This window comes from Amblyomma maculatum, chromosome 1 (genome assembly GCF_055883805.1).
Source record: "Amblyomma maculatum isolate TAMU_Amacu chromosome 1, ASM5588380v1, whole genome shotgun sequence".
Classification (NCBI taxonomy): domain Eukaryota; kingdom Metazoa; phylum Arthropoda; class Arachnida; order Ixodida; family Ixodidae; genus Amblyomma; species Amblyomma maculatum.
Window position 1 is genome coordinate 403,128,430 of NC_139344.1, and position 16,086 is coordinate 403,144,515.

Sequence of the window (16,086 nt, forward strand, 5' to 3'; positions counted from 1 at the left end):
CCGTTGTAACATCAGAAGTACAGAACATTTTGCCGTATTTTTGAAACGGTTCTGTAGTTGTTTGCGACCGAGAAGTTTTCGTTATCAGTCTCAAATTGAAAAAAAAAAAATCTAACGAGTAATGTACATAAAATAAAAATCACGGTGACATCCAATTGATTCATGTTTTTGTATAGCGGTATTCAAATTTTTGATTGAGAGATAGCAGCGTACCTTGTCTGTGCGGCGCCTCGGAGAATCCGTATCCCGGGATGGAAGGGCAGACGACCTCGAAGGCAATGCCATCCTTGGGCTGCGCCAACTGCGCGGCGATCTTCAGGAACTCGGCCACAGAACCCGGCCAGCCGTGGATCAGCAGCAGCGTATACACCTTGGCCTGCATTCGAGAAAGCTTTCTTCAACTGGCGTCCTGCCTCCTGTCGCCCGAGAGAAACAACTCGCTACAAGCATCAGCGCGGCACCCACTTTTTCAACTGATTCCGCTGCTGCGGTGTCTCAGTGAGCAGGCGTTCGGCTGCTAAGCGTCGCGTGTTTCGAAGGACGCGAGCGGAAACGCGAGGCGACAGTACTAAGTCAGTGCCGCTAAAGAAACCCTGGGTGGTCACAATTAACAAAACGCCCTCTACTATGTAGAGTCAGCTCGTATAACTTTGGGACGTCACGCCCGGTACAGTACTATACCATTTTCTCTGGTTACTGAAGTACTTTTTTTATTTCACATTTTCTTTTTCTGAAACGAACCTCTGCGTCTCATCAACACTGAATGCAGCCGCGGCGCTAGCCTGTCTTATGACACCGCGGTGAGAGACCTTGCATGGGGCTTAGATGCCCTCACATATAAGAACTCAACTGAAAGGCAGAGTGTTCACTTATTGCGTAAATCATTAAGAGGTCAGGCCATCGCACGTCGCAAATGGAGCACAGCTCAGACTTGTCAACCAGCGAAAAGGTCCTAAAGTCAATATCCATGATGAGGAAGCCAGTCGGGAAAACCGAAGCCGAAAATAAACTGGCCCATGATTACGATATTCAGTAATGTGAAAACACTGCAGCTCTTTTGAGGGAGACATAGGCTGCAAGATATGTGCAGTTAGCGCTGTCCCTATATTTTCTCACATAATCACCTCTACCTGACACATAATCCTTTCCAACTTCTTGGCCGTTACAATATCGTCTAAGCGGCGCCTGGGCAAGAGCGGAAATTTTGTGGAAAATTTTAGCTCCGCCCTGAAGATGTGACGGAAACCTCCCGATTCGGATCCAAGTTCCCGCACATGCACTCTACTAATAATGGCACAATAACTACTTTAATTTGTCTTTATTATGTCACGTACACTGATTCCTACAGTCTAAGCTACCCCATTATATATAATAGACCATACGACATGGGTATAAAGCCCCACTTCAAGCAAGGTGTCCGAGCATTCGTCGTGGCCTAAGGAATGGATGTCTAACAGGAATCCAAGGACCTCGGTTCGATTCCCGTCTCCGTTGTCTGGACAAATCAAGTAGCAACCTAACCACTTTCATGCATTTAAGCCATTCGACCTTCCAACTTAAGCATTCTAAAGATATGCTCTTAATTTTTATCTCGCACCGCCGCCTGCAACGTTGATGCCGGGTTTCTGTTGAATGGGAAATTTCAACGCACGGCCGAGTCAATGACCTCGCCGCGTTATAATATTACACATCAGCATGTGCGAACTCAGCGTCAACCATCTCTCCTGCCCCCGCCGGACCCATCTCTAAAATTTTAAACTGGCGACGATTACGTTACTTTCTAATGCAAAATTTCAGCGCAGCTCAGTTGCGAACGGCGGCGGCTATGCGTTTCGGCGCGGGCGGTGCACATATCGAGACCCGCCGCCACCGATCCGGCACTCTGATTGCCGCCGCACAGGGGTGGCATCGGAGGAGGAGCGGAGAGAGCAATTAAGTTATCGGGAGATCGCGGGAGGCACCGCGTGGACCCATAGGAACGTTGCGCGGCAATGAGATAGCAGTGACTGACTGATGCCGCTGACGCCGCGAGTCAACGTTGCTCTGCGTTTCAACTTGGGATGCAAGCACCGTGATCCGCTGATGCCCAGCCGGCGCTTCGGGAACCGGAGAACACTGTCGCCGCCACGCAGAATAAGAGTAGGGAGGGGGGTACACGCAGCGGCGAACGGTGGCGGCTAGGTGAATTCAGAGCAACCGCAGAACACGAAGGGAGGCCTCGAGGGTACACGCAGCGTCGAACAGTGGCGGCAGGAGCGCGCACTTCCCCGGCTGCGGAGCTGGTTACGAGGGACAACGGAGACGACGACGCGAAACGCAGGAACGGGCTCCAAAGAGCTGAGCTCTGTACATCTTATGCTTCCACCTTTCCCGCTTCCGCCCTCGCCAATCTAGAGGCGCATACCCCTCCTCTACCTTTTTTTCGCGCCCGCGGTACCCCGCAGTCCCCGGGTCACGGGCGCCAACAAATGGGGCCTGGTGGCGACAGCAGCCTACAAGAGAGGGTAAATGATTTTACCCTATTTTCGCATCACCACTCAGGCAACGAAACAGGCCCGTTTTTGAGGTTCACTATGGCTGGCAGGAAGGATGAAGAGTACATTGGAATTTGGGTTACATATAAAGCCACGCTCATGCGACGAACGCTTATATGTTCAGAAACGTTTACGTGCCAAAACAGCAGCATTAGCACGCACGAGTGCATTCCCAACTCTAAAACATTTACCGTGAATGTCAAACTATCGATAACTAAGGCGTGAATTTTTTTACTCTGTGAGAGCTTGAATCAACTTGTTGTGCCACAATCATTAGGTGAAATTTGGTAATATTTTACAGCGCCCAAATGCTAGACAATCGTGGTTTGGTTTGGCTTGGTTTGGTTCGGTTTGGTTTGGTTTGGTTTGTAGGGTTTAACCTCCCAAAGCGACTCAGGCTATGAGAGACGCCGTAGTGGAGGACTCCGGAAATTTCCACCACCTGGGGTTATTTGACGTGCGCTGACATCGCACAGCACACGGATACCATACAGACGCTGCCGCAGAGACACTGCAACCCCCATGCAGTTCCCAGGGAAACAGCTACACGGGGACACGCCAGTCGGCACAAAATGGCCGCGCGCGAGAACCACTCGAAAATATCGCACAAAACAAAAAATTATCCTGTTGGTGCCCTTCTGTCCGCTGCTTCCTCCTTTCAATTCCCTGCTTTCACCGCCCACCTACTACCAAGAGTTTCTCTCTCACATGGGGTATTCGCAGGGAAACGCTTCTAAATCTCATCAGATAGACCGACGGCACAATGCGCGCACCACCAGCGTACCACAAGGAACGCTCTGAATTGAGTGCCCGACGTAATAGACGTTCTAAAGGTGGGCAGCCTTAAAGTTAAGTGGTAGAATTGTGTGCTTTTCGAAAATCTTTCATCCGACCACTCGCTTAGTCCGACAGGCAACTTGGCGAAAACTCTGTGCATTGTGCAGTACATCTTCAGTTCCATACACTGTGATTGACGACATTTTGAAGACTGAATCAAACTCTGGTGTTTGGTTTCGTTTTCGGGCATTACATTTCATTCCTGCAAACACCTTCCATGTAGAACGAACCTTACTGGAGTTCACACAACACGCAGAGCGCCTTGCTTTTGCCCCTTCCAAACAGTGAGCGTATTGCAGGAAGTTCTCCAGTCGGAACCTGGGGAATTCGGCTCCCATAAAAAGTGTCGCATGATGCGCCGCAGCTATAGTTCGTCTCGCATGTGTGGTTGGGTTAAAACGAATCGGCAAACAAAAACGTACGGCCTTTCCTAGCCTATTTAGTCGCGCGTACAAAAGCATACGCGGCCGCGAAAGATTGCTTTGTCTGCATGGTTTCCAAAGCTTCACCCGTATCGCCGCTGGCCCGCGACATTACCGGTTTATAGACTATGCGAGAGGCTGCATCCAAAGAGCTCTGCGAACTGCCGCTATCGCCAATTCATTTTTCCACGATGTTCCACACTTGTCTTGGTGATTGAAGCCCATTTATCTCGGAAGTTTGCTGCAGATTTTTTGCGGCCGAGAGCGACGGCCTTCGGCGACAGTTCGGTGCGCTTGTCATAGTCGAAGAATTCCTTTCCTCGACGTAGCCGAATTATCTGACGCACGGCACGTGCGGATAATTTGACAGAGCGGGCTATAGCTCTCACGCTAAAAGCACTTCTCGAACGCCCATGAAATACTTGCTCCTCTCCCCAGGATGTCTGCTGCCGAGCTGCAATTGACACCGCACTGCAATCGCTGCAATCACACCTTGGGCTCTGTACCGTTTGTGACGTCAGGTTTCCCTAAAGCATAGTTTCTATGCCACGCCAGCCTGCGTTGCGCTCCGACGTCACCATCGTGTGGCAATATTTATTATTTATATTTATTTATACATACTGCAGCCTCTGTTGGAGCTATTGCAGGAGTGGGGTTAAAAAATACATAAAAAATGGCAAGTTACAAAACGCACATAATTAACATGCTTACAGACATCGTGGGTATAATATTTTACAGACACTGAAAAAAACGAAAAAGAAAACGAATCAGTTCACAATAAGCACAAAAAAACATCACGTGGGATGGCCAATGAAAATGAACACAATGGAAGAGACCACGAAGTAGCAGGAATTGCGTTCCAAGTTTCAACTGTCCGGGGAAAAAAGATGTATTTGAAAATATTAGTACGGGCAAAGTATGGCTTTAAGTTAAGGCTATGATGACTCCTGGTTTATCGGGGAATATCGGGGATTAGGTACACATTAGGTGTTACAGAGTAAACTGAATTAGCGAGGCAATGCATTAGCTTCAATGAATCATGTGAAGGCGCATGAACAGGGGGTTAGATTCAAAGTGGACGCGGCATGAGAAGGTGAGAAATGGCCGTACCGATAATATATGAATCTGACTGCTTTTTTTAATGCTCTCGATTATGTCAATTTCACAATTTTTATGACGATTCCAGACTGGGGATGCGTATTCAAGTACCGGACGAATTAAAGATGTGTAAGTTAGTTCCTCAGCCCGTTTTGGAGCATTAGGCATTCTTGTTCTTAAATACCCAAGGGATTTGAGTGCTTTAGAGCAAAGGAAATTAATATGCTTTGACCATGACATGTTAGCAGTGAATATAATAGCGAGATACTTGTATTCGAAAGTCCTGGGCAATGGTGAGTCGCTGAAGGCATAAATAAACACTGAAGGGGCCGTGCTATTAGTAAAAGACATCACTACAGTCTTATTAAAATTTATTTTCATTTTCCAAGTATTACACCAAGCGGAAAAACTAGCAAATGAGGCGTTTAGTTGCAAATGATGTTCGGGTGTATTAATTACGTGATATAAAATACTGTCGTCCGCTATAGGCGTATTTGTGATGTGGTATGGCGAGGTAAGTCATTAATGCATATTAGGAATAATAAAGGGCCAAAAACCAACCATTGAGAAACACCAGATGATACATCTACAGTACAGGAATAAGTTGAAGCATAAGAAACGAGCTGTGAGCGGTGCGAAACAAAATCAAGAATCCAACTAACCAAGTGAGGATTTTTTTAAATAGTGCTTTGTTTGCATAGGGGATTGGAATGTAGTACTGTGTCAAAAGCTTTAGAAAAATCTACAAATGTAGCATCCACCTGAGCTCCAATATCCAGGATACATGAAAGGTTGTGCGAAAATTCAATTGCGTTGAAAATGAGTCACGTTATAGTCCGAAAATTCTATATGATTGTGCTCGAGCATTTTACATGAATACGATCGTAAAGAGACAGGTCTGTAATTCGGTAAAACCTGATTGTTACCGGATTTGAACAATAGAAGTAAATTCGCTAGCTTCCAGGACAATGGTACGATGCCAGAGGTTAGCGACCCACGGAGATGGTGGTTAGATATCGAGCAGTCCACAATGAATATCGAACGAGAAATGAGTTGGGTATACGGCCTGGGTATCGGACACCTGCATCGGGCCCGGATTACTTTTTTTGCGTCCAGCTTCAATTAGGTTAAGCATATCCTGTTCGCTGATTGTGATATCTCCAATCCGGGCTACCGTGTGAGGAGGACAAAAGGAAGGAACTTCGTCGGTGTAGGATAGAAATACAGTTTGAAAACAGGCACTGAATGCATAAGCTATTTTTTCCGAATCATTAGTGGCTCCATTGTTAACGATGAAAGATGAAGATGCAGACTTTTTTGGCAAAACCGATCGCCAAAATTTGCGGGGATTAGTTTTCAGATCACCAAGCTAGTAGTTGAAAAAGCAATATTTCGCCAAGTTAATTAACATTCGAAGCTCCTCCTTTGCTCTATTGAATTTGACAAGGCTTGCATGATCACTGGAGCGTTTTGTGCGCCTCAGGCGGTGAACACGGCATGAAGCATGCAAAATGTTCCGAGTAATCCAAGGAGCATCAAGGTTTTTTTTTCTTTGTTTTGAAAAGAACAAAACAGTGTATGCAGTTTTTAACGACGTTTTCAAGGTAGAAGACAAATGTCGATGTCACCCCTATGACTAAGAAGGCATCTGCAAGACAATCAGTGATAACAACGTCATCAGCATGTAGTGAAAGTGTAACGCGTAAGAGGAACAATAATATCGAACGAGGCAACTAATGACTTGTAGTAAGAAATACCATCGAAAACGTCGCATTCATAACCCTTCCTATAAACACTGGATGCCATACAAATCAGATTGAAGCGAATCGCCCCTTGTATCTGAAGTGAATCGAGAAGTGGTTGGCGAAGAACGAACAAGCTTTATTAAAGGTTAGTAGTATTTATAGCCGTTGGCTAGCCACGTCACCGCAGCTACTGTCGTTAACAGTGGCTTAGCCGGTATCTCGGTAGATAAGCATGTGTTCATGCGTCACAACAATTCTCCCCTCTTAAGGAGTGAAGCGGTCGGGGCGTCGGGTGTTCCTTTTTGACCTACGCAGTGTCACTCCAGCGCCGCCAGTCACCGGTGCCTCGTTTGTACTGTCCTCAGCTTGTGAGCCTGACGGCGTTTGCATGTCAGCGCCCGCTTGACACTGGCTCGCGCTGTTGCCGTGCCCTTGAGACTGCGGCTCTCCCGATACGCTTGGGCTGTCTTCAGCCATTGATGCCTCCGTGGGGGCCTCGGGTTTAACCTCCGCTCCTTCCACACTGGTTCTCCTGGTCTTTAGCTGGTCCAGGTGGCGGCGATGTTGCTCCCCATCTGCGGTCTTTACGGTTGTCATGCGCGAGCCCTCGGTGGACTCTATCACACCTGGTCTCCACTTGTCACCTGCTCCGTAGTTCTTGAACCAGATTTCCTTGCGCAGCGGTTTGCCGTTGTTGCAAGCACCTGCAGAGGGAAAAGGTCGTGACACGATATTGTGCAGTAAACAGCGCGGCTCGTAACCGAGAAGCATGGAGGCCGGGGTTTTCCCGTTTAGATGGGGGGTACGCCGATAATGAGACAGAATGTGGTCCAGGCGTGCTTGCAGACTACCGTGCGTGTTCTTGCTTAGTCCTTGCTTCACAGTACGTACCGCCCTTTCCGCCAGGCCGTTAGACTGCGGCTTGTAAGGAGCTGTCCGCAAATGAATGATGCCATTGCGCATCATATATGCCCTGAACTCCTCGCTACTAAACTGCGGCCCGTTATCAGTCACGAGAGTCCTTGGCAAGCCGAATCGGCTGAACATTGTCTGCAGTGCTTCAATTGTTTTCATTGAAGTGGCAGTCTTCATAGCAGCAACCTCGATCCATTTCGTATGAGAATCGACCACAACCATCAACATGTGACCTTCCAAGGGCCCCGCAAAATCGACATGGATTCTAGACCAGGGCTCTTCCGTTTTCGGCCAAGGAACGGGTTGTTGGGCCGCGGGCATGCTGCCGCATTCTATGCATGTTGGACACGCGTTGACAAGCTTCTCAATGTCCCGATCGAGTCCTGGATACCAGAATACAGACCGAGCCAAGTTCTTCATGGCCGTTATACCTTGATGCGCGTCATGCAGCATACGCAGCATTGGTAGCCTCGCAGCCGTCGGAATTACCACACGATGACCCCAGTATACAATTCCATGGCTGCAAGTCAGTTCGTCCTTCCTGTGCATATATGCGCGTAATGGCTCCTGACTGGGCTGCCAGTATCGTGGCCAGCCATTGTGAATGTATTGGCGGACTTGCGCGAGGTCGCTATCACTGCCCGTCATCTTTGCCAAATCAATCGCTGAGACCGGACCAGAATTTAGGTGATCTGTTAGAAGAACGTACTCACGCGCATCATCTTCTGCAATCTTAGCGTTTTGCTTCTCCCGCACAGGCAAACGGCTAAGGGTGTCGGCAGGAATCAGTGCCTTCCCTGGTTTGTACTGAATTTTGTAGTTGTAGGCGCTCAGCAGGAGAGACCAACGCTGAATCCGTGCTGCGGCCATGGCTGGAACGGGCTTGTCGGGGCTGAAAAGGCTCACGAGAGGTCTGTGATCAGTGACGAGTGTGAACTGATTCCCGAGCAGATATTCCCGGAACTTTGTAACACCAAATACTACCGCCAATGCCTCTCTTTCAATCTGCGCGTAATTGCGCTCAGCAGCTGAAAGAGTTCGCGATCGGAACCCGATTGGTAGATCTTGCCCATTTACTCTGTGGTATAGTACGGCGCCAACGCCACACGAAGATGCATCGGTTTCCAAGAAAAGGGGCTTACTTGGATCGTAGTGTGCCAAGAACTTTGCTTCCTCTAGCAGCCGCTTCGTTGTCCGGAAAGCGTTATCTTGTCTCGCCCCCCACTTCCAGCGTGCGTTCTTTCTTAGTAATTCATGCAGCGGCTCCAGAACCATAGCCAAATTTCCAAGAAATGCGTGGTAATAGGTTACAAACCCCAAGAATGCCCGCAGTTCCGCAACGCACGTTGGCTTCGGCATCTTTGCTATGGCGGCAGTGTTATCTGCCTTAGGTAACAACCCGTCCGCGCTTATACGATGCCCCAGAAATTCAACTTCTGCTTGCCGAAACTTGCATTTCTGGGGATGCAACTTCACACCATGCTGCCGGAAACGCCTGAAAACTTCACGCAGTGTGTCAGAGTTCCCGTGTTTTTCCGCGACCACTACGTCGTCCAGGTAAACCTGAACGCCCGGAATGCCTTGCAGGATGCCTTCCATACGTCTCTGAAAAATTGCAGGAGCAGAGGCTACACCAAACGGAAGTCGATTGAAGCAAAACAGGCCTTTCGGGGTGTTTACGACCAAAAGCTTCCTGGTTTCCTCATCAAGCGGCAACTGATTGTAAGCATCTTTCAAGTCGATAGTGCTGAAGACTTCCCCGCCGTTTAGGTTGGCGAAAATATCCCGTATTTTCGGCAATGGGTACTGCTCCGTAACGCATGCAGAGTTTGCGGTCACCTTAAAATCACCACACAACCGAATGGAACCATTCTTCTTGACCACGGGAACCAGAGGCGTGGCCCAATCCGCACTGTCGATAGGCGAGAGAATGCCATCTTTAACAAGCCGGTCTATTTCCTTAGACACTTGCTCCCGCATTGCATATGGCACAGAACGAGCTTTGCAGAAACGCGGTTTCGCATTTTCATGCAACCGCAGATGAACTGCGGGACCGTTAATGCGCCCTAGACCTGGCGTAAACAAATCACTGAACTCTTCTAACAGTGCGCTAACGGAAGGTTGGTGCGACAAATCTTGCTCACCAGAGGTTGCATCGCTGGCAATGCTGAGGACGGGTCTTCCGCTATGCTCAAATGCGCTGATGATGTCACGTCCGCACAAGTCCGGGCCAGCGCACTGCAGCACGGTCAGCGTCGCTTCCAAGGTTTTTCCCGCGTACGAGACAGGGAGCTTGAGCTGGCCCTTCACGGGGAGCTTGCCCAGGAAGCAGGACAATTGCAAAGACGTCTTGAGTAGCGCAGGCCAGGCATGCCGATGCTTGCAGTAGGTTTTCCACGTAATGATGGAGACCGGCGAGCCTGTGTCTACTTGCATCTTGATCGGAATCCCGCTCCAACGAAATGTGCGAATAATGGGCGTGGTCAAGTTAACAGACGCAGTGTACAAACTAAGTAGACAAAGCTCGTTGCCGTCACTTGACGAGGAATGCTCTTCACAAAGTGCCACTCCTGGTTGTTTCAACGCGCACATTTTAGCTAGGTGCCCTTTCCGTCGGCAGCGAAAACACTCCGCCCGGCGAAACTTGCACTTCCCTGCCTTGTGCTCAGTGCTACCGCAACACGGGCAAGCGTCACCTGGGCTTGGTTTAGATGCCGTGTGCGTACGAGTTTTGTGGCAATACGGTTGGCCCTGCTGCTTGCTCCTCACGGCATTAATATTGCCATGATCCTTTGTCTTATCCATGTGGTCCACGTTAAGGGCTGCCATCTCTGCAGCTAACGCTATATCCTCGGCTTCTTTCAGCGTTAGCGAAGCTTTTGACAAGAGTTTCCGCTGAACGCCGGTATCACGCAGACCGCAAACAAGTCTGTCTCGTAACATCCTGTCCCTTGCATCGCCAAAGTTGCACCTACAGGCTTGCTTCCGAATTTCGGCAATAAAGTCCTTCATTGTTTCGTCCGGACGCTGGCGTCTTGTGAAGAACTTGTACGACTCCGCAATTTCATTGCCTTGCGGCGCGAAATGCTCAGTCAGCAGCAGAACCAGCTGCTCGTAGGCTAGCTCTTGAATCTTGACCGGCGCGCAACGTCCCGTTATTATGCCGACTGTTGCTGTACTTAAAGCTGCCGTTAGAAGAGCCCGTCGTTTCTTCGAGTCATCGATTCCGTAAGCTTCAAAATAGGATTCCAGACGCACCTGATAGGCTTCCCAACTGTCTTCCGTTTCGTCGAAACCCGGCGGTCCGGCGTGGGCCGCCATGGAGCAGACAGTGCCCGGCTGTGGGCAGCCTCGTCGCCACTGAAGTGAATCGAGAAGTGGTTGGCGAAGAACGAACAAGCTTTATTAAAGGTTAGTAGTATTTATAGCCGTTGGCTAGCCACGTCACCGCAGCTACTGTCGTTAACAGTGGCTTAGCCGGTATCTCGGTAGATAAGCATGTGTTCATGCGTCACAACAGTATCTTCAACTATTTGTTTCAGGTTGAAGAACAGAGAAATGCTTATAAGCTCACGGCAAACACTGGCTTCCCGAGCAGAGAAAGAAAGTGTGGGCCAATCGATGCCAGGAGCGTTAAAATCGCTAATCAAAACTAGATTAGACAAATTGATGTTTTGTTTGTTCAAATAATCGTTGAGGGTGTGCAACAATTCGACAGAAAAGCCAGGAGGGTGGTATATTGACACTGATGACAATGGCCTGTTTATTAATATTACATCGGAGATATTGCACCTCAACAACAAGTAGTAGAAAAGCAAAAGTGCTTTAAAAATACCACCGAGCTGCCGTTTTTGATAAGTTATCTAGTTGACATATCTGCACATGAGAACGATACCCCGTCGCGACACCTTGCAACGCCTGAACGACACGCTGCCGTAAAATTTGACGGCTTGGTGGCGCCCGCCACCCGCCCATTTCAGAGGGGATTTCAGTAAAATATCGCCATCCATCCCTTCAGTACATTGTCCGGATATGTTTAAACGACCTTATATTTAATGTATATATTTAATGCGACAGCACCGCTCTCCAAGGCATGGCTCTGCCAGGTAGTAGCTGACACGACCGAGTAGTGCATCGCTCGTAAAGTTGTGCGATGGCACGCGACGCAGGAGTTGCCAATTCGGGCTTCTCAGTTATGTGAGGGTGAGGGGAATCGAACCCTCCAAGTGCCCTTGCATTCAGAGCCTGACATGCTACACACAGACGCAAGCAGATTCGTGCAGCACGGTTAAGCGGGCCTTTACATTCCGACCACCTGGATTTTTAAGGTGCACTGACATCGTACAACTCACGGGCGTCAATTAAGTCTCGTCTCCACCTAAACTCGGAATCCGGCACTGGGATTCGATCCCGCGTTCCCAGAATCAGCAGCACACGGTCCGTAACCGCAGAGCACTCCTCAAACTTGGCCGATAAAGTTAGCCTCGCGCAGATGATCCAAAGCTTACCTTGGGCGCTGGCTTCGGCCTAGCGTACATGAAGTGGACCCGGATGCCCTCGATGGTGGTGTGGTAGTGCTCGTAGGCGTTGAGGCGCTGCTCCTGCGCGCGCCAGTCGAAGCGGTCCTTCCAGTGGTCGACCACACGGCGCAGCTGGTGCGCATTGAAGCCGTACTCGAAGCGACTGTCGCGCAGCGGCTCCACGAACCGCGTGGCCGCCAGCCGGCGGCGCAAGTCCGCGAGGGCTTCTTCCGGCGCGTGCACGGTGAAGCGGGAGATGGTAGGATCGTCCTCGGGAGCAGCGCGCACTGCGACGCAGGTCAGAAAATCCCGCAAGCAGGCTCTCAGAAGCGCACTACATCTTCTTTCTATTGAAATCGATAGCCGCGGGCTCCGTTCGCGCAAACGCGACCGCCAAACATGATCCATGAATATATCCATGATACATCCATGATACATCCATGATACGTCATTGCGTACTTCACCCTCTGCCACTACTCCCCGCTTTTTCACATACCAGCTACAGAGATTTCCTCAGCAATTTGAGTTCAAAGTGCAGGGTGTCTGAATTCTTAGAGTGGTAGTGGTGGGAGGCTGCGTTGAGGGCGAAGGACGGTAGCCATTTTTGATAGTCATTAGTGTAAGAACAATTCTGCGCAAATGTAGGAAGTGAACTCATAAAAGCAAGGGAAACGGTTTACATTTCTATAGGTTTGGATTAGTTTGGTTTGGTTTATGTGGTTTAATGTCCCAAAGCGACTTAGGGTATGAGAGACGCCGTAGTGGAGGGCTCCGGCAAATTAGACCAATTGTACCATGTTCACGCACAGCATAAGGGCGCCTTGCTTTTCACCTCCATCGAAAAGCGGCCACCGCGTCCGGGATACGGCCCCGCCGGGGTGGCGCAGTGGTAAGACGCCAGACTACTGTGCCGGAGTTCCCGGGTTCGAACCCAACCTCGGCGGCTGCGTTTCGATGGAGGCGAAACGAAGTGGCGTCCGTGTGCTGTGCGATGTCAGCGCACGTTAAAGATCCCCAGGTGGTCGAAATTACTCCGTAGCCCTCTACGGCTCCCATTTCTCTCTTTCCACTTTCACTCCCACCTTCCTCCCTTCCCTTACGGCGCGGTTCAGGTGTCCACAGAGCAAATGTGACAGATACTGCGCCTTTCCCTTCCTGCGAACCAACCAACCAACCAAGCGGGATACGATCCCGTATATTAGGACACAGACACCGAGCGCCCTAATCGTTGCACCACCGCGGCAGGTGATTCCTATAAGGCGTAAGGTATAAAGCTGCATTAAAGCCACACCGATGATGACAACTGAACGCAATCCCTTCCCTGAATAAAAACTGTGCGGCTCGCTCTAGCTTATGTTACCTAATGCCTGTCCCGCAGAAAAAAAAAATGCATTTATAGCCGGGAAATTTGAACTCAAAACTAAGATACTGTTCCTTACGCCTCTCGATTTAAACACCTGATGTCGCGATCGGAAAAGTCTGCAAGACCGCAGTTTTGAAGTGAATGGCAGTGTCGGTAAGCTTCAGGCGTATGCGCGAGCGGCAAAGCTGTCGACGCACCGAAGTTTGCAGTTTGTGAAACCTCTCTACATGTGATTAGCGATACCATTACCTCAACTTTCTATTTCGTCTCAGCTCCCAAATGATCCGCTTTTCGCAGATGTAGTGTCAAGGTGAACGCTAAGAATAGAAAACACGCACAAGAAACTTGTGCACGGACAAGGACGGACAGATGTCGGAGAGGTTATCCGATGGTGAGCAGAATGAGATGTCGGCGTATTTTTGCTTGCTTTATTGTGTATACATGCGCCCAGCCGAGCGACTACGGACGAAAGCCGCGCTAGAGCGAGAAGCAGCGGAGTGAGGGCAGGCAAACGGGCGCCTAGAAGGCAGCCTAAAGCTGAGATCTAACACGACAAACACCAGCCGAGGCTAGTTTCCCCTTCCAATAATATTGGGAAAAAAATAGAGGATGAGGAGCCACCGAGAAACTAGCGAGTAACACCTGGAAAGGAGAGTAGGGTCAGGAAGGGGATAGTGGTCGCACCAGAGACAATGAAAAAGATGGAACCGGGGCGGAACATGCGTGCTAAGCAGAGAGACTGAACTCTGATGGCAGAAAATTTGGCACATGTACGCAACGTAAATTGCTGTGAAACCTGAAAATACCTAAAGTGCAAGGCTTCGCCGGGAGGCAGAACACAGCAGCTGAAAGGAATCTGCTTAATAGCATACAGTCTGTCATTCCATTCTGTCCTCCCATAACTTCGATGCAGGGTTTTCTTTGTTTTTAACTCTCTTTTACCTGTGCATGAACGCGGTGACGTGCCTTAATTGGTTCCCGCTTTCACAGCCTGCGTTTCCACTCGCATGAAGAACTGGCTGACTGCGCCTGTGGTGTTGTGTTCGTTCCTTTGCAATTCGTTTTTGTCCCCGCGCCGTGTCTCCTACCTTCAACCATGAACAAACTAGACTGCAAGACCCTCAGTATACTAAACATCTTCGGTAGCAAGAGCGCTTACAGGGCTCTGGGCTACCTGGGGCTCTTTAACAGCCGCTACCATCGCACAGCACAGGGTCGTTTTTGTAATTCACTTCCATACAAATACGGCTGCTGCGGCCATGAAGCAAACCATACCATTAGCAGCGTAAGTCAATGCGGCGCGCTCAATCCAACCAGAGGCGTTGATCCAGCAAAAAGAGATGACTGCTTTTGATCGTACATAAATCGGCTCAAAACTATTGCTACCAAACGTGCTGTATATGGAGCTGAGACGTCGTGCTTCAGAAAGTTTGCGTTCTGAAGAAATGGAACCAATTAGAATCACAGTTGGTTCAAATGAAACTCGATGGATTCCCACTGAGCGCTTCAAGCTGATTCTCCAGCTGGTTTCAGTTGGAGTGCTTATTTTAATTGAATAGTCCAATCGGCTTAAACTAGAATTCTAGTTCCTCTCTGAGTCGAAGGTGACACCTACTGCGAAATATTTGCGAGATAACGTACGGGTTTGGTCAAAACCCTTCAGACAGTTATAAAGGAGGCAGGAGATGCTGCGCTCCGGTATCGAGACGCTGCCACCGCCGTTCGCGCGCCGCCGACGCTCACTATATGTGACGAGAACATGTCGACAGAAGCATGCTCTCTCATAACGGGCGTCCCATGATAACAGGACTTATGAAACCCCAGTGCAACGCTCACTTTGTCGGCTGAACTCCTGCCTTATGGCCGCCGCCCGACGGCGTTTTGTTTCAGTAAATTCTGTGGCCAGGGCGAGACGCTGCCCGGTTTTAATGCAACCTAACAGATGCAATATTTCGATATATTCGTAATATCGAATATCGAATTACGAATATATTTTAATATATTCGTAATATCTTGATAAATATTTAGCGGATGTAATGTGGTAGACCGGCGGGGATACTTATTTTCAGTGTGTTGCCGTTTGTACTGAAGGCACAAGACTGAAACATGTATCCTTGACTCAATTTAGTGCATTCTTGTGGAGTACTAAGCTACATTGTTATTCAGGGCCAATTACTGTCCTTTAAGATTTCCGGCAAGGAGCCGCAATTTCGAATATGAATGCGTGGTTCAGAGAGGGTTCATATTCGACGTTCTTGCAGAAAATGTTTCAAAAGTATATGCATATCAGGGTCTCTATTAAAATATGACTGCACATTTCGGATCAGCTTCGTGCTTCTTTAGTATAACTACGCTGAGAATGTAAAAGAGTGAATTAGTAATCGTGTGCCTTTCCTGCCCAGACAATATACTTAAAACCCCTTTATCACTTCCTTGTAAAACACCCGCCGCTAGTCACCTTTTGAGGAATGCAGAATATTGTTTCATATCAGTGTGTGCCAGTTTCAAAAGAGAAGATTGAGGTGCAAGCGAACTGCACCGCAATTTCACGTCGCAGCAACGCCACAGTTACTCCCGCAAGTGCTTAGCTTCCTCTGAGCGTCGTCTCAAAAAGCAGAAATGGAACCGCAACCTCAGAAGAAGGATTGCACG

At 49.1% G+C, this 16,086-nt stretch overlaps 1 protein-coding gene across 1 annotated transcript in view; it reads right to left on the reverse strand.

The window, feature by feature from the left end:
• The window catches only part of LOC146208715 (epoxide hydrolase 1-like), a 72,122-nt gene that overhangs the window by 24,958 nt on the left and 31,078 nt on the right, over window positions 1–16,086 (reverse strand). The window contains exons 3-4 of the mRNA XM_084595939.1: window positions 12,060–12,358; window positions 214–376 (exon numbers count right to left, since the gene is read on the reverse strand). Of these exons, the coding sequence (XP_084452065.1) occupies window positions 214–376; window positions 12,060–12,358 (462 nt within the window). The remainder of the gene's footprint in view (window positions 1–213; window positions 377–12,059; window positions 12,359–16,086) is intronic.